The sequence below is a fragment of the Mauremys reevesii genome, linkage group 3 (assembly GCF_016161935.1).
Source record: "Mauremys reevesii isolate NIE-2019 linkage group 3, ASM1616193v1, whole genome shotgun sequence".
Lineage (NCBI taxonomy): Eukaryota > Metazoa > Chordata > Testudines > Geoemydidae > Mauremys > Mauremys reevesii.
The window spans coordinates 106,254,727-106,278,154 of NC_052625.1; the positions used below are offsets into that span (position 1 = coordinate 106,254,727).

General features: G+C 43.6%; 1 protein-coding gene across 7 annotated transcripts in view; it reads left to right on the forward strand.

Moving 5' to 3' along the window:
• The first annotated feature begins 12,281 nt into the window (after positions 1 to 12,281).
• The window catches only part of NHSL1 (NHS like 1), a 234,445-nt gene continuing 223,298 nt past the window's right edge, over positions 12,282 to 23,428 (forward strand). For 3 of the 7 annotated variants that reach the window (XM_039532500.1, XM_039532501.1, XM_039532502.1), the window contains exon 1: positions 12,964 to 13,867. In XM_039532500.1, coding sequence (XP_039388434.1) covers positions 13,510 to 13,867 — 358 coding nt within the window. In that variant the 5' untranslated portion in view covers positions 12,964 to 13,509. Of the gene's footprint in view, positions 12,877 to 12,939; positions 13,868 to 23,428 lie in introns of those variants that run through there. The other 4 variants (XM_039532498.1, XM_039532499.1, XM_039532497.1 and 1 more) reach the window with 4 other exon arrangements.

Below are 23,428 nucleotides of genomic sequence, written 5' to 3' on the forward strand. Positions count from 1 at the left end.
CTATCTGCAGGATATCTAAGCAGAGTAGGTGTGTTCATGTAAATACAGTTTGCTCCAGAAGTCTCTCCCCGTCCCAGCTAGCTGTCAGGGGAGAATTCATTCAGTTCATTTAGACCCTTACATCATGATGTTCAGCAAATCAGAGTTCTGTGGGACCAAAGTGAGCATCTGTGGATTTGAGTTCCAGAGTTTAGGACCCTTTACAGAAACATCTGATATGAAGACCCTTCTCCTATTGACCAAGGAATTGTTAGCTCAGAGAACATTTTCTGATTGTATCTGTGGAAGTGGCATATGGAGAAAGAATTGTTGTTACTGTAAGTAAACATCAGGTATTTCCTTTGAGCTTGAGTTTATTAACTGCTCCTGGAAGTCAGTTGCTCTTTTTCACTGAGCAAGTTTCCCACCTTTTAAAGCTAGAAGAAACCAAATGCTGTATGACTAATTTAGTACAACAAGGTACAATATGCAGCTTGCAGCACAAAGACCTTAGTACATCTTTTGTTGTTTCTATAGTCTGTCACTTTAAAATGTTTAATAATTTATTGCAAAAGGCCATTGTGGAATATGAGACCTTTGAAGAATAAAACAGAGGCTAAACCAGCAATTGAAAGAAAACAAACATTCACTTCAGTTCCTTTCAAATCCTGATCAAATTCCAACTCAGATTACTACATTTACCTTACCTAAATTTACCCTCTAATTTCAGTAGTGTACATAATTATTTACATTCCTTCCATAAAAACACTACTTAATTGGGTTGATGGCACAAAATAACTGTAACCTTCAAGTCTGGAGGTGCCTATAGTGATTCTATTTATACAAATTCAATTTTTCAAAGAAACATTAGGCCAGCCTCCAGCATACAATTCTGTGAGCACTGTGATTTGCACACACAAGTCTGTGCACTCTATTTTGCACATGCAAATGGTTGGATTTCCTCCTCATCTTTGTGGAAAAGTTCTATAGAATATAATAGGAATGAAACCAATATACAAATTAATTTATGAACCTATAGAATTTAACACAGATTTGTTAACCATCCTATAGAAGAGGAAAATATGCCGCAGCTTAATTAACGTATAGTTCTATGGTTTAAAAATATAGAGAAGTTATCACGTTCATATTAAACTGCACATGCTTTTCCAATAAGGAACACTGTTGGTAGTGCATAATTTGTTAGCTGCATACATAAAGTTATTTTAATGGAAAATTGCATGTGCAAAATTAGAGATCCCATTTTGAAACTCTGGCTGACTTCAGGAAAGCTCTTTGAATTGTTCTGGATAGATGGCTTGTGAACAATATATCCAGATATTCTGCATACATCTCTGGGTCTAGTCAGGTGGCACTCTTTTACTGGGCACACTGGAGACATGAAAGAAGTAACCTTCAAACTGAGAACATTGTCTTGTCAAAAGGCACCCATTACTTATTTGTATACAGGAGTGTCTTGAGGTCAGATTTGCTGTCACTCAGACTCAATATCACTTCTTCACGTTATTTTGTAAGTCGATTCCCTAAATTTTCTTCCTGCTGTTCAGTATAAATGCAATCACAATCAGATTAATAAGAATCAGCTAATAGTTTCTTCTAACTATGGCTAGTCCCAATTAAAGGGCTACTTTGTCATTATCTTGCTGAGTATTATTGCTGTCTGTGAGCAGTCCATTTTCAAACAAGCAAAGAGTTGGAAATCAAAATCAATCTAAAATTATTCCAAAATCAAATGTTTAAAGCTTAGATAGAAAATTGTTCTAAACCAGGAACATAGGGAATATTATAACACAGTTTATATTAGGGAATATATGGGGAATATTATTAACTACAGGCCAGTCAGCCTCACCTTGGTCCCTGGAAAAATCATTGAGCAGGTCCTCAAGGAATCCATTTTAAAGCACTTTGAGGAAAGTGATCAGGAACAGTCAGCATGGATTCACCAAGGGCAAGTCATGCCTGACTAACCTAATTGCCTTCTCTGATGAGATAACTGGCTCTGTGGATGAGGGGAAAGAAGTGGACTTCCTTGATTTTAGCAAAGCTTTTGATACGGTCTCCCACATTATTCTTGCCAGCAAGTTAAAGAGATATGGTCTGGATGAATGGACTATAAGGTGGACAGAAAGTTGGCTAAATCATCGGGCTCAATGGGTAGTGATCAATGGCTCCATGTCGTGTTGGCAGCTGGTATCAAGCTGAGTGCCCCAAGGGTCAGTCCTGGGGCCTTTTTTGTTCAATATCTTTATTCATGATCTGGAGGATGGTGTGGATTGCACCCTCAGCAAGTTTGCAGATGACACTAAACTGGGAGGAGTGGTAGATACCCTGCAGGGTAGGGACAAGATACAGAGGGACATAGGCAAATTAGAGGATTGGGCCAAAAGAAATCTGATGAGGTTCAACAAGGACAAGTGCAGAGTCCTGCATTTAGGACAGAAGAATCCCATGCACTGCTACAGACTAGGGACCAAATGGCTAGGCAGCAGTTCTGCAGAAAAGGATCTAGGGGTTACAGTGGACGAGAAGCTGGCTTTGAGTCAAGAGAGTGTGCCCTTGTTGCCAAAAGACTAACAGCATTTTGGGCTATATAAGTAGGAGCATTGCCAGCAGATCGAGGGACCTGATCATTCCCCTCTATTCAACATTAGTGAGGCCTCATCTGGAGTACCTTGTCCAGTTTTGGGTCCCACACTACAAGAAGGATGTGGAAAAATTGGAAAGAGTCCAGCAGAGGGCAACAAAAATTATCAGGGGTCTGGAGCACATGATTTATGAGAAGAAGCTGAGGGAACTGAGATTGTTTAGTCTGCAGAAGAGAAGAATGAGGGGGGATTTGATAGCTGCTTTCCAACTACCTGAGAGGGGGTTCCAGAGAGGATAGATCTAGATTCTAGACTGTTCTCAGTGGTGGCAGATGACAGAACAAGGAGTAATGGCCTCAAGTTGCAGTGGGGGAGGTTTAGGTTGGATATTAAGGAAAACTTTTTCCACTAGAAGGGTGGTGAAGCACTGGAATGGGTTACCTAGGGAGGTGGTGGAATCTCCTTCTTAGAGGTTTTTAAGGTCAGGCTTGACAAAGCCCTGGCTGGGATGATTTAGTTGGGGATTGGTCCTGCTTTGAGCGGGGGGTTGGACTAGATGACCCTCTGAGGTCCCTTCCAATCCTGATATTCTATGATATTGTAATTTTTTTTAACACCAGTATTTTAATGAGTTGGGAGGGAGTTAAAAGTTTAAAGATATTTTTCTGTTTATTTTATTATTTATTTGAATTGCAGTTATACCTAGAGGCCTCAGTCAGAATCAGAAAAGCCAGGGAGGTTGGTACTGACAACCACGTCAGGAAAAGATGGAGCCTGCCCCAGAAAGCTTACAATCAAGTATAAAATGGAAAAGAGAATACAGTCAGACAGATGTGAGAAGCACAAGGTAATAGTGGGGCAATTATGCATAGCCTACTAGTGTAATTACAGGATCATGGTAATGGTAATACAGATATGCCTAATAAGGCACTTCTATTTTAAGATTCTGCGTATAAATTTTAAGCAAATAATAATTTTAAGAGTCCTTCCTCATCAAGGTACTAAAAACAAAAAAAACTACCCCAAAACCCTACAGGGAAAGCACTAAAGCATATGCTGAAATCCCATTGACTTCAATGACCAGTAAGCACAGGCTTGAAGTTAAAAACACACTGAAGTCCTTAGCTGAATCAGGGTATGATCCTGGGTAGTAATAATTGTATCAACAAACAACGAGCTCATCAAATTTGCAATATAAAAGCCAACATATTAAAAGCAAATAGAGTGGCATCATTGTAAAAAGGATGGGGAAAGTAGTTTTAACAGTGATCTTAACAGTGATTTTAAATTGCAAACATTTCTGAAAGACACCATAAGTGAAACTCAAGGACAGGGTCTGACAGTCAGCTTTCTGATTTTGAATAAACTATTCCTTGTGCTGAAATGTATGTTTATTCTCAGCCTACAGGAGAAATTTGTTAGAAAAGATTTGAGACAATCCATTAAGCTAAATTTCACTTTTTAAAATGATATTTTTCACTATATTATATTCCCTTTTTTTCCTCTTGGATAACTCAAACAGACATAGTTTTTCTTGAAATATTCAAAACTTGGCACGTTCATAGTCCCCTGAAGAATGAGTACTCTGCCAAGTTTGAAAACATTTGGATTAGAAATGAGTAAAAACTTGCATACTGTTCTTGCCCAGTACATGATATTTTACTGATTTATTAACAATATGCTGATGCTTAGCTCGAGTTGTACAGCATGCCAAGTCTATGCAATGAAATACACAGCTGCACTTATTTCAATGATCACATAGTCAAATACATGAACTCACAAACGTGAGAACATTGAAATAGGTGTGCTAAAAGTTGTTTTATTTTCTCTCCCAACATTCCCCTCCCCCTGTTTTATAAGGAAATTAAATACAAAGTTTTATACATACAAATATGTATGGTTATATAGCTAGATTTCCAAAGCAACAGTAATTCAGACAGTTTATACATACATTATGAGGCAGAAAAGTTATTGTCACTTATGGTACAGTAATAGAAAATAAAAATGTGCAAGAGGACGCAGTGTTTGTTGCTAACTTAGAATTTCCTGACTTGCATGCATGTCAGTTCTCAGCTGTAAAAGTGATTTAGTCTAGATTCCAGCAATCAATTATAATCTCTACATGGTCATAAAACATCCTTCCCCCTCATCCAGACACCTTTTTTGGAATTTTGATTATACTTCATTGAACAGATTTTATTTTACAAGGGATAGGGCAATCTTCAAGATTGATTAGATGTATATACAAGTCCATTCAGATTGTAAGTGTCTGGGTACAATGAATCTCAATCCCAGCATCAAGGAACTGGTGAAATTCACCACTATGTAGAGAACAAAATTTTTTGTGGCTTAAATAATACATTGGTAGGCCTTTGGAGCTCTGGATCCATGAAGAGGTGAATTCCACTCATAATGAGTAGAAAGACTATACATTTAAACAAACATAACCCCCTTTTTGAAGTACGGCAATATCATCAAATATCCAGAACTGGAAAAATAAACCAAAACTTTATACAGGTGAACCCCACTTATCTCAAGGACATGCAAAATCAGGGGTTCAGACAACTGGTAGAGTCCTGCAGAGTCCTCCTGTGGAGCCTTACTGCTCTTAGAAGCTGTTCCCTCAGCCTACACCTTGTGGAATTTAATAGTTTAAGGCGACTGATACACAAGGAGATTGTGTTGAGGCACCAATTTGGTTCTACTATTTATTTATTTAGAAACAGGGGCGGCTCTACCTTTTTGGCCGCCCCAAGCAGTCATGCGCGGGAGGCGCCCCGGAGCCGCGGGAGCAGCGGACCTCCCGCGGGCATGACTGCAGAGGGACCGCTGGTCCCACGTGGCTCGGCTGGACCTCCCGCGGCTGCGGACGGTTCGCGGGTCCGGTGGCTCGGCAGAGCTGCGCGGTCATGCCTGCGGGAGGTCCAGCCGAGCCGCGGGACGAGCGCCCCCTCCGCAGTCATGCCTGCGGCAGGTCCAGTCATCCCGGGGCTCCGGTGGACCTCCCGCAGGCATGACTGCGGCAGGTCGCCGGCCCAGCCTGCCGCCCCCCCCGGCCGCAGGGGACGGGCCGCTCCTCGGCTCGCAGCGGCAGGATGAGCTGGAGCCCCAGCCTTTTGCTGCCCCCTAGATTTTGCCGCCCTAGGCACCAGCTTGTTTTGCTGGTGCCTAGAGCCGCCCCTGCTTAGAAAGTATTAACAGGTTTACAAATCCTTGCCATACAATTATTATTGGTTTATTTCTCATATTTACAATAGTGTGCTTTTGTTTAAAGACAACATACAGGACATAGTAATCAGATCTCTCTGTTTAATAGGGGGTTACCATACTGCAGATTGAGCATCATTACAACACCTATGACATGTCATTTCTAGTGATTTTATTAAGTTGAGTGAAATCTCTGATTGCACATGTTTATCAGACCAGGAGGCCCCTGTTTTAAATGGAGCTGGTTTTGGGAACAACCCTGCCTTCTCGGAACACATTTGATCTCCTTCTTGCCTTGTGGGTATTCTTAGCATCACACAGGTAATCTTGGGGGGCATAACTGATCTTTTGGTTAACCTTGAGTTTTGGTCAACAGTTTAGTGTATGTCCACAGTGCAGCTGGGAGTGCGGCCTCTTAGTTTGGGTAGACAGACTTCTGCTAGTAGCACTCTAGCTAGTTCACTAAAAATAGCAGTGTGGATATTGCCACATAGCTGGGAGCTTGGGCTAGGCGGGCTTGGACCCTGGTGGCTAACCCAAGCCACTGCCCATGCAGCAATGTCCACACTGCTATTATGCTACCTCCAGCAAAACTAGAATGAGTCTGTCTACCTGGCTCTAGTGTAGACAGACATACCCTTAGTTAACTGGAGTGGTTAATTGGAGTTTACGTGTATCTCAGCATGACTGGCACTGCAGCTCCTTGTGGTCTCTCTTTCGGAGCCTGGCACTCTGCTCCTGTCATCAGTGATAAGGCTGCACAACTCTTCACTCTCTCTTTCTTAACCCAACCTGCCAGAAGAGCAGTAGCCATTAGCAATGTTATTGTAGCGAGGAAGAGCATAGGCTACATATGTAGCATCCACATATCACTTAAAAAGGGATGACATGGAGATCAGCAATTTACATGTTTGGGGGAAGTCAGAGGCACTGGAACAATTTGTATAGTGAGGTTGCTGAGAGCCACTGAACCAAACTGTGAACTGTGTATATAATGGAATCCACTTCAAGACAGGGCATGGCACCACCCCTAATTCCAGCACCTGTGAGGGAAGTCACACTGACAAACAAGGAATGCCAAACTGCCTATCAAGAAATTGGGGAACAAGCCTTGATAGTTGGTCAGATTGCCTCCCACACTCTGGCATCCCTGTTAGCTGAAGCATACCTTTTCTCTGCAAGACATGTTAGCAAGACCTTTGTGAGATGAAAAGATCATGCCATCACTGGCCTGTCACCTGACCTGTATTCATCACCTGACACAAAGCAAGGCTGTGTGGTTAATTAAAAAAAAAGAACCCACAATTTTCTATCCCTAATTTATAGCATTTTTTAAACCATCTCTAAAGTGATTGGCTTTAAAGGTTTTAATACACTCATAGTCTTAGGATCTAGCAAAATTAAGTTATACTTTTGTAAACAGTACATCCAGACATTCTGCATACATATGTGGAGTTATTCAGGGGCTCCCCTTCTCTGGATCTATTGTTTGCTCTATGTCCTGAGGCATTCAAAAGCGTAATCATCTTGCTAAAAGAATGTAATTCTCGGTCTTATTTGGCTGCTGAGTTAACTTTTTGATTTTTTCAGTTAATAAGATTGAGTTAATAAATCAGATTATAAACTACTTAATTATGATAATGGCAACAAACATAATAAAATTAGAAAAGACATAAAGATGGTCAGTCTCTTAATAAAAATGTAACATGGGATTTTCTAAAGCTCTCAGCGTTGGCCTCTCTCTGCTGTCACTGAAGTCAATGGCAAAACTCTCTCTGACTTCAGTGAGAGCAGAGAGAGGCCAACGCTGAGCACTTTAAAAAGTCCTACCTATTGAGCCTGATAGTCAATCTGGTCTCACCCAACCTCCGATTTTGTTGATGCAGTTTTGCACCCACAAATAATAAGGCCCAAATTTTTCTGTCTGCAGTGAATTTGGGATAAAAATAGTAGTAGTTAGGCTAACTGATTTATGGGTACAAATAGATGTTTAACTACCAATATCTGGAGTTTACACATAAGTGAAGACCAGCTCTGAAAATCAGCTCCCGAGAGTCTTTCACAGGCTCGAGCTGCTTCACCCTAGAGCTGTTTTCAGATAAGTAGTAACTGGTATTTTTGTCCTTTGTAAAAGGAAGCAAAACTGAATTGTTCAATGGGAGTTTTTCCTTCTTAATGAAGAGTACAAATCAGACCAGTATCTGTTAAGGCTGAAGATGGAGAAATCTGGAGATTTTAGACAAGTGATGCAATGCCTGCATTTGAATATTTTACAAATATGCATTACTTCATTTGCATATTTAGCCTTTATATTTTCAATTAGAAAGTTGTTTGTATTTTCTACTCTTGCTTTCTCTTAATGTTGTCAGTTGCTCTGCTATGGTGGTAGGCAAGCTATAAAAGTCAATAAAAATAAACAATTTCACTGGATGTTTAGATGGCTTTAAGTCCTAAGGAAACAAACCTAAATACAAATTGAGGTAAAACGTTTGGCTTTGATTTTAAAAATATTTTTCAGTGACAACACGACTGGTTGCCTCTTTTTTTTTAGAAAATCCAGCTGCTATTAAAGGAGAGTAAGTGAGGAGCAGAGCCCTGCAGCAGGGCTAGGATCCTGTGGGTCTCACAGGACCAACTGCCATAATAATGGGAGCAGGTAAAATATACTTTGTTGCAGGTCTGATTGGGTGGGCAAAAAAACGACTGTGGTAATATGCAGGAAAACACTAAATCTCTTGTCATTTTGTCATAAATAGAATTTCAGCAAGTTAAAGCAAGATTTTGTTTTTTAAGTGTTTTAATACTTAAATTTAAACAAGGAATATAAAGAGATTTTAAGTCTATTATAACTGGAGTTAAAGTATTTTTTACACTATTTAAGTAAGAGTTGTTTTATTCTTTGAGTGGAAAAAATTGTCACAAACAACTCTTGCTTAAATAGTGTAAAAATACTTTATATATAAAGACCACCCTCTTTTTTTGTTTAGTGGCATGGGGGGGGGCAGGATCTGTCTATCTTGTGGGATCTAAGGTTTTTGCAAGTGGGAGTAGAATAAAAATGCAAGAAACAATATGGGTGGGAGTGGGATGGGAATGTGATTAAAGAAAGAGTCCCACATTTGTGGATATAGACCTTTAAAGTTACTGAGCCCTAATGTTGTAATTGAACTTGTAGCTTAAAGGTGTGGAGCATATGATTATGGTACTCAGTGAGTCCACATTTTAGGACAAGTACTTTAATATAAAATAGATATTGACCTGAAACTCTCAATAGAGTTTCTACTGCCTTTTCCTCTGTTTGTCTTCTTTGCCACTCCCTTTCGGTTTCCCGCTCCCCAGTTTGTTACTTTCTCATTATTAGGAGATATGCAGCAAGCAAGCTTTCTCAGGCCATAGCAGATACCTACATTTCCCTCATATTTAGGCACTTAATTTGATGTGTGTAATTTGCTATCTTTGTTCTAGCAGAAAGGGGGAGCTATGCAGCAAAAAAAATTAAAAATAAATAAAAACACACATTCTCAATGCAGTAAAGGGGGAAGTAAGAATTTTTCCAACAAGAAACTCTCAGAAGAGGTAAGATTATATGCATGTGTTTCTAGAAGTAACTTTTGGGAAAATATAAATTTCCTTTTGTGGAAAAACAAAGTTTGTATCTGTTCTTCTAGTTAACTTAACTATTTTAATTTGTTCTCTCTTTATTATGATAAATGCTTTAGCTCTTCAGCTGGTGGGGATTTTTTTTCATAACATTTCATAGCATAGCTAATGAAAAAAACTGCAGTGGGAGAGTTTCTACTGCTTCAAGTATCTTGGATACAAATCATGCTGCAGTTAGGAGGGGAATGTAGAGGGCAGAATAGCTATTTTCTATTTCCCCCTCAGATTCCATTTCTACAAGCAGTCTATGATTTTGTTCCTCTCTACACATAAGGAAGTTTTTAAAGTTGTTTTTTCCTTCCTGTACCCCTTCCTTCTGTGTGGGCAGAAACTGATGTCTTGCAGACACAGTGAGACCATAACAGTCCCTCCCAGTAACATTTCCATTTCTTATTTTGCCTGGGGATTATTCCCACACCAAAAAGTTTTGGGGTTTTTAAGACTTAAGTTAAATTTCCAGCCTGCAAATGCAGGACTAGAGCCTCACTAAGTGAAATTAGAGCTACTTTCTAGACAACAGTGGAGTTCCACTCTTTGATACCAGCTGAGCATCTGACCTACAATTTTGTTTAATGATTAATGCTCTTCCAACCCTGGTTCTGTATTAAATATTATCCTTTCCCTGAATCATACTCAGTGGACCTCCCAGGGATGAAAGTAACTTGGAGAACTTATCAGTACACTGGAGTCCTGAGCAGGGGCATAGCCTCAACCAGAAGAGGTAGGGCCTTTAAATCACTCCCTGGAGCTCCCAGCTGCAGAGGTGGCTGGAAGCCCCAGGGCTAAGGGGCAATTTAAAGGGCATGGAGCTCTGGCTGCTGCTACCACAGCAGCGGTCTGGGGCCTTTAAATCACTGCCTGAGCTCTGGGGTAGCGGTAGCAGGACTGGGGGGGGGGCACTTTAAAGAGCCCTGAGCCCTTTAAATCACTGCCTGAGCCCTTTAAATCACAGGGTAGGCAGCAGCACTTTAAAGGACTCCCCATAGTGGCAGGAGCCCCAGGCCTTTTAAAGCATCAACCAAGCCCGGCTACCGGAGCCCAGGAGGCAATTTAAAGGGCCTGGGGCTCCAGCTACTGTAGGGAGCCCCAGGCCCTTTAAAGCACCAGCCTGGTGAACCTGGTCTGGTCTGGTACGGCGTACTGGCTTACTTTCTCCTCTAGGAACTACTCATATGTATAAAGCTAAGAACATACATAAAGGGTTTGCAAGATCAGGGCTGAAATCTGAACTTCTCTAGTAAGAAGAAAGTCAGTGTTAGATCCTTAACTTTTATTTAACCCATCTATTATTAAAACTTCAAGTATTATAAAAAGGAGTATAGTCATCATCTCATATAAGGTATTTCAGTTGCAGATATGGTTTAGTGGAAAGCACAGTATTCAACAGATATAATTAAAAAAAAATAAATTGACACCATCACCTATTCTTTACCTAACTCTGTAGTCTTTTTTTAAAAAAATCTATATTAAAGTTCCTTTGGCTCATTAATTCCATCTTGTACACATACCCATTTATTGTCTTCTAAAAAAATCATAATATATAGTTCTCTTAATTCAAACATCCTGGTGAACAAGGTATATAGTCCTAGTTAAGTGGCTATTCCAATTAAAAGAAAAAAACATTTAAAAATATGCCTAAATCTTATAAAATACAGCACTAACATTTTTATTCTTGTATTTTTGTTCAATCACTCAATTTCATCTTTACTTAATCTTATTTTAATATTTATTGCCAACTTCTGTATTACAAAGACAGTGCTTAAGGTGAAGTTTTAACACTTGGCTAACCGTCGTTACCTGGATATTAACAACTCATGGTAGTAAAGTTTAGTACAGATGTGTTTGCAGGATTAGGGCCTAAGAGATTTTAAATACTACCATATATGCTACCTTTTGTCAGTAAAAACATGTGGAAGGGGAATCCTACTTTTCCAAGTCTGCCACTATATTTCCTCAAATCTTTGTAGCTTCTTCATGCTAAAGGCAATACTAATGGCAGAACCACAAGTGACTGATGGTTTTTCTAGATGAATATGATCCACAGAAATACAATAGCCAGGTCCTGTAGATCTCAGCTCTTCTGTGCACCCCACAGCAGTTCAGCAACTGCTCCTATTATGCTCCCATTGACTGTGTCCTTCCATTAGCACTAACCTCTGTGTAAGAACTTCAGATAGATATCCCCACTGATGCAACTAACCCAGTGCTACCCACTGGTGGGGATTTTTTCATAAAATTTCATAGCATAGCTAATCCCAAAACTGCAGTGGGAGAGTTTCTACTACTTTGAGTATCTTGGATACCAAATTATGCTGTAGTTATGAGGGGAATGTAGAGGGCAGAATAGCTATTTTCCATTTCCCCCCCAGATTCCCTTTCCACAGTCTCTGATTTTGTTCTTCTCTGCACATGCAGCAAAAATAGGACAATAGTCCAATTAAGCAGCAGTCATTGCCATTTGCTAACACAAAGCTAAATTGGTTCCATAGGGGATATCCCAGTATAGTAGTCATGATTAAGAGCATCCCAACAGAATACTGTATGGTGGCAGAGGAGGAACAAGTGTGAGGCTGGAGGCTCTGGTTTTCATCTATGCCAGCATTACATATTGAAATAAGAGAGACAAGGAGGTGGTGGTAATTTATTTAATTGGCCCGCCTTGTCTTTCTAATATCCTGGAACCAACATGGCTACAACACTGCCTGCATATTGAAGTAACTTGTTTGGTTTGTAACCTTGCATGTTGTGCTGGCTTATTTAGATTTTGTTTCTGTGTAGGGGTCATTTTTATCTGAAAACATACACTGTACATTAATTACAAAACAATCACTAAAATATGCTAAGTGTGTGGCTTCTGACTTGTGTGTGTGTTTAAAGAGAGGTTGTGCCATGCATGCTCTTGAGTAATGTCTAGTAGTGTAAGAAAAGAAAAGGAGTGGAAGAGGGGGAGTTGAGATGCAGCGAGGGTCTCCTATGCTTCTCTCTAGGGCTGTGGTTTTCAACCAGTGGTCCATGGATCCCTTGTGTGTGTGGGAGGGGGGTCTGCAGATTATGTCTAAGGGGTCCGTGAAAGGTTGTTGTTACCATAGAATAGTGGTTTTCAACCTGTGGGCTGCAGACCCTGCCTAACATTTCCAAAGGGGTCTGCACTTCCATTCAAATTTTTTAGTGGTCTGCAAATGAAAAAAGGTTGAAAACCCCTGTGGTAGAGTCAAGTTATAGTTGGTAGGAGAAGACGACAAAGGAGGGTAGTTTTCTCCTCTGGGAAGAGCGAAGTTCTGACTGATACGGGGTGGACAAGGCAGAGATGATCCCACTTCAGCTGGTCCCAGAGGGGCTGGCAGAGTGGAGGCAGGCTTTCTTTTCACCTTTGCTGCTGGCTGCAGGGGTGAGGCTCTGGCAGAGGCTCCAGTTCGGGAAGCCACAGGTAGGCGGCGGCCTCTTTTTCTTTTCCCAGGTTTGTCGGTGTGTGTGTTTATTTTCCCCTCCCCCCTCTCTCCCTCCTGCTTTCGCTTTCCGGGTTTGGTTTGGAGTTTGGGTGGAGGTTCAGAGGAGTGAGTGAGTGCAGCAGCTCAGGGAGCCCCAGGTGGCTGCTCTGGGCTTTTTATTTCCCTTCCTCTCCTCCACTTTTCTTTTCTTTTCCTGGTTTCCCTTCTTTGTGGCTGTAGCCAGGGCACTCTACCCCCCCCGCCCCCCGCTTCCTCCTCCCCATCTCCACTTTGGGGGGAGAAACTCCGGCTGTTTTCCTGTCTCCTCGCTGCAAACAATTTCACCACTTCTCCTCCTCCCCCTCCCACTGAGCCAGCTTCTTTCCCCTCTGTCTCCTCGAGTGCAATGTGCCTCCTGCTGCCCCATGGCCAGCAGGACTTCTGGCTGCACCTCCCGCACGTGAGCTCCTTTCAGGGCTTCTCCCGGGGTGCAGCGTGAAGTCCCTTCCCCCGTAATCTCTCTGCGGAGCTGGGGGGGGGAAGTTTGTGGCTGGTCGGTTTTCCCTCTGAACTCCTGTGGCTCTTGTTTTTTAATGAGGATTTCTGGCTCCCGGGAAGTGTAAGCCCCCGAGATGCCTTTCCCGCTGAGGACGGTGGAGCCCCTGAAGCTGTGCCGGTTGGAAGATGCCGGAGGAGCTGCGCTGCTGGGACCGGACAAAGAGCGAGCGCGGGCGGCCGGCGGGGCTGGGAGCGGCGGGCGCCGGCGCGGCGCGGGGCTGCTGCTGTTCGGCTCGCTGGAGCAGGTCAGCTCGCACTCGCTGGTCTCCCTGCTCTGGCAGCTCTCCGACCTCTCCCGCTGCGCCAGCGACATCTTCGGCGAGATCCAGAGCCAAGCGGACGCCCTGTGTCGGCGCAGCGCCCGGCTCCAGCGCCGCCTGGGCTCCCTGCGCGCTCTGAGCGCCCGCCTCGACCACCGCCGCGTTCAAATCCGTGAGTTGCTGCCAACTTCTTCGCGCCCGCTCTGGGGGGGGGGGGGGCGCGCGGCGGGGGCCAGTGTCCGTCCCCCCTCCCCCGGCTGGAGGGAGCTGGCCGGCCCGAGCTCCGCGAGCTTTCTCTGCAGTACGAAGCGGGGGGATGCAGACCTGTGCGTGAAGCTAAGGGGAGGCGGGAGTTTAAGGTCTTTCCCATCCCCATAGTTAGTCCGCCCAGCTCAGGCTGCGGGAAGGACCCGCCTGGCCGGCGTTCACGGAGCAGACGCTCGGCTCCTGCCCAGCTTTGCAGGGTTAATTGGGGGAAAGGGACACATTGAAACTGGTGGCTCTCCCGAGCCTGGCCACTCCACCGGGGAATCTGTCCCGCCCTTGCAGAACTGCCAGGGAAATGTACCAGCCCGCGCACCACATCTGCGCGCCTGATTGATGCCAGGATGTCAAAACTCTTAGGCGGGGCCGGGGAATCCGCAGGGCTGAGCTGATCAGCCAAGATGAGGTTTGTTTTGAGGCTGTTAATCCGGCCGGCTCGCAGCATGAAAGCTACTCGGAATGGGCAGGCCCCTGCGCCGCAGGGAGCCCCATAAATTTAGCATGGAACAGTTTGCTGGGTTAGGGTTTTAGGCCTTGTTTGCGCTGGGAAGATCCATTCTAATAGAAAATACAGTATGTTAACTAAGATGTTAACTTGATGTGGCTAAGGGCAGTTGTGTTAAATGGTGGTGGTTTAGCTGTTAGCCATGACCAGCTGAAAACATTTGAAAAGGCAACTTGTCCTGTCTAACTGGTATTAACATGATCTGAAACTCGACAAACCTATATACACATTGGAAAATGCATCACATCAAAAAACGTATTAGTTAAGTGACATTCACGTGTTGCATTTTCCCTTGTAAATCTGTCCTCAGTGCCTGCCTGCCTCCTCCCCTCAACATCCTGAGGGGATTATTACTTCATGTAAAAAAAAAACCAAAACAAAACAAGTTGAGCGCTCTTATTTCTAATAATTTGGAGCCCAATAAACATTCCCCAACCTGGCCCTCTGCTCTCACTGAAATACAAAACTAGCCAAGCTTGCTTCACATAATCGTCTCTCAACTGAAGTTCAGAGGGATCACGACACGCTTTTCACACTAAGCTCCACATTTCGTTCCAGTAGTTCTCTTTTTGGCTCCTGTGCATGGAGCAGTTGGAATTTCCTGCTGGCTCAGGGTAGTGAAGTTTCAGCATGGAGGGTTTTTTTCCAGTCTCTGCCTGTCACAGATCTGATTCAGTGAAAATCAAGGCTGTAGGGTAAAGGACAGTAAACTGACTGTACAGTGTGAGGGACTTGTTTGTTTTTCAGCACTTTTAACACTACTATTTTTCAGCTATAGTATGACACAGTAACTGAGACTGTTCTTTTATGTCTGGTTTATGCTGTTTTTTTAACCAGTTCAGTCATATCCATTCATCAGATTGCTTGTGCATACCTCAATTAACGTTTTAAAATTTGTATATACTTCAGTTCTTCCAAACATTTTGTTAATTCTTTTTCTCTGTTCCATGGTTCTTCTGACTTGACCTTCATTTATATGATACTCTCTTATATGCAGACTAATCACAAATTTGTATTTATAACTCAATACAGAGCTCAAGCTGCAAAACTTAGGTTTGGCCTTGGATTTTGAATCTTTCATATTTGGGTTTTGGTTTAGGTCCATCTTTGTTAGTCACCAAATCAATTCACCCTGAGAAGGGATCTAAAAGCTGTGTAAACAAGTACCAAGGGAGTTACATTTCAATTTGTATAGGCTACATTAAGTTCAAAAGAATGGAAGATGTGCTTTCAGATATTACCTTTGCTTTCCCAAGCATGCACACACAATTTGGTGGAAAGACGATTCTGTGTATCTCAGAAAACTCCTATAATCACTGCATTTTTCAACTGACACAGAGAAAAGGGTACATCAAAGCCTCACCTGATAGATGTAGTTTCCTGGCCTGTAGGGTGACCAGACCTCTCAACATTAGGGGCTTTGTGTTATATAGCGACTATACCCTCTGAAAAAAGGGTCCTGATTTTTAACACTTGCTATCTGGTCACCCTATTGGTACATGTTCTGGCACTCCAAAATGTAAGCTAAAGATGGCTTATCACCACCCACCTCGCTTCTTACACCACTTGAAAAGTACAGTACTCAAGAATGATTTTTCATTTTTTCTTTCTCTTCTCTGAATTCCCTTTTAATTTAACAATTAAATTTAATTTTAATTTCTTTGTGTATTTGTTCCCAGAACTATACATATTTCTTCTATTCTGCCTTCCTCATGCTTTTAGAGATGCCTCTCCAGTGTAGACAAATTGCATTGCCTTTTCTTTATGCCTCCATGATTTACAAAGCCTCATTTAATTAATAAAGTTATGTAGTTTATTGAGCTGTATTTAACTAATAGTAAGTTATGTTTTATATTTAAAAATTTATTTTAAAAAAGGCTTCTTGTGAAGCAACTTTTCTGTGGATTATTTTGGGTAACTGACACCTTTTTATAGCTGCTGTTCAAGCTAACCATTTTAATATTCAGCTTAATGTTACCTGTTAATTCTCTTGTGACATGCTTTCTTCTGCTTGTATTCTTGAAAATGAGATTTAGTGGGGTGATCAACAGTAGTTAACATCATGAACTCATCTATAATGGAAGTTGTCAAGGCTTGTCTGCAAGTTTAACTCTGTGGTGCTGGCATTGAAGGAAATATCTGCAAAACAAGGAGAGTAGTTTAATTATGTTTGGTTTTGTTTTGTATACCAGTGTCACAAATATTTGCTTTTCAGAATAACATACCTACACAATAAAAGCTTCACATAAGAAACTACTAGCTGAAGGGAAGGAACACAGGAGAGTAAATCAATTAACATTGTTCTCAGTTGTCAGATCCTTATTGCTTGCAGAAGGAAAGTAATGTTATGAATAACAATAGTTGTTTTGGTGCACAGGTTGCTGAAAAGCATAGACTTTTAATTAATAATATTGCAGTTGGTGGTTAAGTATTTTGGTTTAACTTTTGTGTTACGGAGCTTTCAAAAGTTTCTTTGTACCTGTTAAAGCTCAGAGAATCCGTCCTTGGGTTGAAGATCCCATCATCATCATCATGACTTCCATTCCTTCAGCATAGAGAGAGGGATGGGACTCCCTTAAAGTTTTCCAGTATTTGTCAAACATCCAGAAGGTGGTGGTTGCTCTAAGCTACTCATTCCTGCCTGATCCCAGAATTTAGGGAACTGCTTTCACTCTGTTTAGGAATATTAAGGTTTTCTTTTTTTTTTTTTTTTAAATATGGGTTATAGTTTATCTTAGAACAATATGTGCACACACAGGCATGCACACAAGGGTGGGGCAGGGGAGTGGAGGCAACATAACCACAACAAACCCTTTTGTCTTCGAATCTTGGTAATTAGTCAGTCATTCTCTAAACAGCCATGCAGTATGCTTGTTTGTCTGGCTACATAACTGAGCGTAAGGCCCATCTGTTCCTCAGTGCTGCTATGACATTCTGTATTTTTTGTGTGTTAATAGCATTAGTAATTTAAAATTTTGTCTTAAATTGTCAGCTAGTTCTTTTTAGTTATTTACCTTTGGTCTCCTTAATGCTCATTTGGGAGAAAATCTGTTCTGTTTAAAGAATGTGTTAATTAAAATACATTTACTGAGTGCCCTGGATGCAGAAGGACGTTTATTCTTTTTCAAACCAGTAAAGAATACACGTGTCTAGGGTGGCCAGGTGTTCGGTTTTCAACCGGAATGCCTGGTTAAAAAGGGACCCTGGCAGCTCCGGTCAGCACTGACAACTGGCCGTTAAAAGTCCTGTCGGTGGTGCTGGTCCCTACCCGTCCTGGTACCATGCTGCGCCCCGGAAGTGGCCAGCAGGTCCAGCTCCTAAGCGGGGAGCCCATGGGGCTCCACACGCTGCCCCTGCCCTGAGCACTGGCTCCACACTCCCATTGGCTGAGGTGGTGGTGCCTGCGGGCAAGAGCAGCGTGCGAAGCCTCCTGGCCCCTGCCCCCCACTTAGGAGCTGACCTGCTGGCTGCTTCTGGGGTGCAGCACAGTACCAGGACGGGTAGGGACTAGCCTGCCTTAGACCTGCAGCACCGCCGACTGGGCGCTGCCCGAGGTAAGGCTGCGCCCCAACCCTGAGCCACAATCCCCTGCCCCATTCTGCTCCCCCAAAACCTGGAACCCCCTCCTATACCCCAAGCCCCTCATCTCTGGGCCTACCCCAGAGCCTGCACCCCCAGTCAGAGCCCTCATTCTCCCACACCGCAACCCCCTGCCCCACCCTGAGTCCCCTCCAAATCCAAACCCCCTTCCTGCACCCCAAGCCCCTAATCCCCAGGCACACCCCAGAGCCTGCACCCCCAGATGGAACCCTCACCCCCCCTGCACCCCACACCAGCCCCGATCCCCCCTCCTGCCATCCAAACCCCTCAATCCCAGCCCGGAGCACTCTCCTGCATTCCAAGCCCTTCATTCCCAGACCCACCCCAGAGCTCACACCCCCAGCCAGAGCCCTCACCCCCTCCTGCATCCCAACCCACTGCCTCAGCCCGGAGCCCCCTCCCGCACTCTGAACTCCTCATTTCTGGCCCCACCCCGGAGCCTGCACCCCCTCTCGCACCCCAACCCCCTGGGCCAGCCCAGTGAAAATGAGTGAGTGAGGGTGGGGAGAGCAAAAATAGAGGGAGTGGGGGATGGAGTGAGCGGCAGCAGGGCCTTGGAGAAAGGAGCGGGGCCTCCAAGGAGGGGTGGAGCAAGGGTATTCAGTTTTGTGCAAGTAGAAAGTTGGCAATCCTACACGTGTCGCACATTTGTAACTCTTCTATAACAGCGGAATCTTCTTGTCTACCTAAACAGGACAGGCTGGATTTCTATAATGCTTTTAATGTGGAAGGTTCACCTTCCGAATACTTAAAATGAACTTTACTAGCTTTCTTTTCTGGTCTATATGCAATTCAAGATGTTGGAGACAATCTGTAGAGCCCTGTGTGATCTGGAAGATCATGTCTTTTCCTATGTCCCCCTGTGACAAGTGAGGTCCAGTGAGGTGTCTTGGCTGTCTGTGCCTGAAACTCGGCCTTGTGTCTTCAGCAGTAGAATACTCGGTTGAAGACCCCCATCTTTGGAACTTGTTCCTCTTGGCTGCCTAATGGAGCTGAAGTTTGAGATTCAGATCATGTTGCAGGTATTTTTGTTTATTAAGGTTTATTAATATAAAAGCTAGTACAGTGCATATTAAGCTCCTTTTATTTGAATTTTACATCATGAGCTGTGTGTTGTGCAGCAGCTATGGCTGTTGAGATGCAAAGCCTTTCCTGGGTTTGATGACTTGGAGTTAATGGCCCAAGGTGATAGTGGTTCTAAGCACTAATGGCTCACGGTGGTTGTAAAACTTCAGCATTGCATGCAGTATTGTGACCTTAGTTTGGCTGTATTGGCCCATGTAGAGCAGGGATCGGCAACCTTTGGCGTGCGGCCCTAGGGCCGCCCAGAGGATTCCGGGGGCCCGGGGTCTTTGGCGGCGGGGGGCCCTTCCGTTCCAGGACCCGCCACCGAAGTGCCCCAAAGACCTGCGGCGGACACCCCCGCCCCGCCGCCGAATTACCGCCGAAGCCGGACCCACCGCTGAAGTGCAGCCCGGTCTTCGGCGGTAATTCGGCGGAGGGGGGCCCCCGCCGCGGGTCTTCAGGGCACTTCGGTGGCGGGTCCGGGAAGGGAAGGGCCCCCCGCCGCCGAATTACTGCCGAAGACCGAGCTGAACTTCGGCGGCGGGTCCCGCTCCGTCTTCAGCAGTAATTCGCCAGCGGGTGGTCCTTCCGCCCCGGAGCGGAAGGATCCCCCGCCGGCGAAGACCGGGAGCGGAGAAGCTCCTGCGCCCAGCCCCGCAAGAGTTTTCCGGGCCCCCCGGAGGGAGTGAAGGGCCCCGCTCCGGGGGCCCCGAAAAACTCTGGTGGGGGCCTCTGTGGGGCTCGGGGCCTGGGGCAAATTGCCCCTCTTGCCCCCCCCTCTGTGCGGCCCATCAGGGTAAGCCCCTGACGGGCCAGACGGGTTTGTTTACCTGCTGTGTCTGCAGGTTTGGCGAACCGCGGCCAGTGGGAGCTGCGATTGCCCGAACCTGTGGACACTGCAGGTAAACAAACGGACCCGGCCCACCAAGGGCTTTCCCTGGCGCACCATGTGCCAAAGGTTGCTGATAGAGAATTCATTCCTGGAACAGAGCCATTAGATTTTGACAATCCTTCCTCGGGTTTTCATTAAGCTTATGTAATTTCCTCATTGTTGTATGCCTTTGTAAAACACAGTAGTTCTAATAATAACAACAGTAGCACTTGTATATAGCTTTTCATCTTCAAGGCACTATGCAAACTTCAGTGAAAAAGTGAAAATTTCAGATTTTAAACTTCACAGCCAAGATGGGGACTGGGAGTGAATGCAAGTGGGAGCCTACTAGGAATGATTGTCAGCTGCTCATAAAATGACACATACTAATGAGATGGCAGTAGTGGCTCTTGAGTGAATTGCACCCTTTTCTTTACTCATTTGGGGCCTGATACTGTCAGGTGCTACACACCCTCAAATGTCATTGCTTTTTAGGGGAGTCAAGGGCACTCAGCACCTTTCAGGAAGCACTCTGGGTTTCATCCTATATGTAAATATGGTAATGTAAACAGAAGAGTGTTTCTGCAGATTAAAAGCATGCTTTTTCCTGAAAATTTACAGACTCAGTTAACCCTCATTTAAAATTTAATCCTTAAGCATCCATCCAATGTGAATTCCTGGATTTCACCAGATATGATTGCTTAATCTAATTTGACTGTTTAGATGCTTCAATTCTACTTAGTTACAAGTATGACTTACACATGTTTGTAGAAGAAATCTTCTAATGGATTTTGTACATACAATCTGCATTATAAGCTTTTGCATTTAGAAAATTTAGTCTGAAGACGCTCTCTAGGATTTAATGGAGTGAACACAAGCTAGTTACATGTTCATTTTACTCTCTTTCATTCTCCTTCCCCAATTAATGGAACAATGAGAGGAAGTTCTCGACATCAGGCTGTCCTGCTTCTACTCTGATCAGAAAACTCTTCTGGTCAGGTGGCTTTTGGCCGAGGAGCACACAAAGTAGAACATAAGCCTGGCTACACAGCATTGATCAGCCTGTTCTGGAGCTCAGACAGGTCACGTATTTGTTGTAGGGGCTGGGAGGAGACATTCAATATCTATGCAAATATTAACACTGCTTTCCTTCTCTGTGGATCACACTGTTCACAGGCTGGGAGGTCACACCTCTTGCCTCTTCCCTGGCCCTTTCTGCTTCTTCAAGGAGATATTAGGAAGGAAATACTATGAAATGAACCTTGTGAAGTTTTCTGGGTCAGATGTCTCCCATACTAGGTTGGGATTTGGTTTTTACACTTTATGCTGTTGCAGAAGAAACTGGTGTGTGTGTGTGTGTGACTTAACTACTGTTGTTTTCTAGGGCCTGGTCTGCACTTAAGTTTGGTCATCATAGCTATGGCACTCAGGAGTGGGAAAAATTCCTGCCCCTGAGTCTAGGTGAATAGAAGACTGCTTCCATCTACCTGGCTACCACCACTTTGGGAGGTGAAATCCCTTCTGGCCTTGGGCAGCGTCTATGCTATAACACTACAATGGCATAGCTACAGCACCATAGCTGTGTTGCTGCAGCGCCTGTAGTGTAGACATGGCCTGCATCCATAACTCTATCAGTCCTGAAGATATAGCACAATATGTAGGAAATGCATCATTTTATACTTTCTAAATTGTTCATACAGAAGTGTGTGTGTGTGTGTATATATACACATATATGTATATATATAAAATATGCATACACTTAACAAACAAACAAACATGAGCATGCTAATATCAGAGAGAGGTAAACTGAGGCAGGCAGAGAGTCCTTGCAGAAGTCTGGCTTTCTGTTTTTCTGATACAAGGGAACTGTAGACTCATTAGCACAATTGAGTTTAGGCTTCATCTCCTGCTATTTTTTTTAGTAAGTATTTCCCACTCTTTGTGAACAAGGCAGTGCTGGAGCACATTTCCTGCTTTAGCTGAACAGGAAGCTTTATTCAGCTTATTCCTAGGGAAACCTGTTCTCCGCCCCCAACCACCAAAGTGAACATTGTTCAAGACAGCATCAGCAGTGGGCTAAGGATGATGGACGGACTGACTGATTTATTGGTCTGACTGTAGCTTCTTGTAGAATGAAGGATTGTATAAAATATCTGCCACCTAGTAATAAACGCTGTTTCAACAGAGGGCAATGTGCAGTTCAGAAATCTTCACTGAGGAGGGGCTTCCCCTCTGGATCAAAAACTTCATTCTAATGGCGTTTTTGAACCACATTCAGGTACTATACTGCATTCCACAGATGCTACTCTGACTGCTGTGACTACAGTCTAGCATACAGTCCTCCTGGGCACTCGGAAGAGAAACTTGAAGATCCAGGAGCAAAGTTCAGACGTTAAATAATTTATAACAAAACTCTCCTACAAATAGATAGTTAATTTGGAATGTAAAGAGTTTTTTACCCCATTCTTAATTATGGAGAATGCTGCTTAGGAGCAGTTTAACCATTGTCATATTTAGTTTTTTCAAGACTAATTATCTGCAGAAAGCCAACCTGACCCTGAGGAGATTTAATTTGAACCGAGGAGGAAGAAAGCTTGAGTTAGAAAAGGATTTCCCATAGGCATACTTGGCCACATCCCTGTCTACTCAATGGCAGAACTCCAGGTGAATTCAATTTGATGAGGATTTGGCTCCCTGTTTTGAAAAAGGGATGCTTTTTGGCTCAAATCTGGAGCTGCTTTGTACGTTTCTTAGAGATCTATTATATGGCACCTATGAATTAATTGCCTTAGATCCTCTGGTTGGCTGAACATTCTAGAAACATCTTTGTGGAAAAAGGAGGTAGTCTCATTTTAAGGATACACAATTAATGCAGTCAACTGCAGAATATCTAGTTTTTTTTAAAGTAGCCACCCTACCGCTGCATCCCAAATATTCAGATATTATAAGATACAATAATAGTGCCATCAAAAATGGCTTTTCCTGTTAGTGTTGGTCCAGTCTCCGTTTGGTTGAGAGAAGGCTAGTAATCTTAGTCTTGTGGTCTTCTCTCCTGAACAGCTAATATGAGGTTCTTGCAGGAAAATATTTGTGGGGGAAGGGGGAGACAATGAAAGCCACAGAAATTCCTAAAAACCTCATATTTCAAACCAATTTCTAACCATTAATGTTTAGAATGAGACCTATATGGGGGCCAGGCTATCCCACATCTGCCTACTGTAGTGTTCTTCTATCTTTCTCTGAAGTATCAGGCGTTGGCCACTGTTGGAGACAGGATACTAGACTTGATGGACCTCGTCAGTAGGGCAATTTCTGTGTTCCATGAATTTGTTCGCAAGAAGAAAGGGAAACTTCCCTTCCCTCAGGTCTCTGCTGCCATTTATTTGAATATGTAAATATACTGATGGTCTCTATTTCAGTGTTACCTA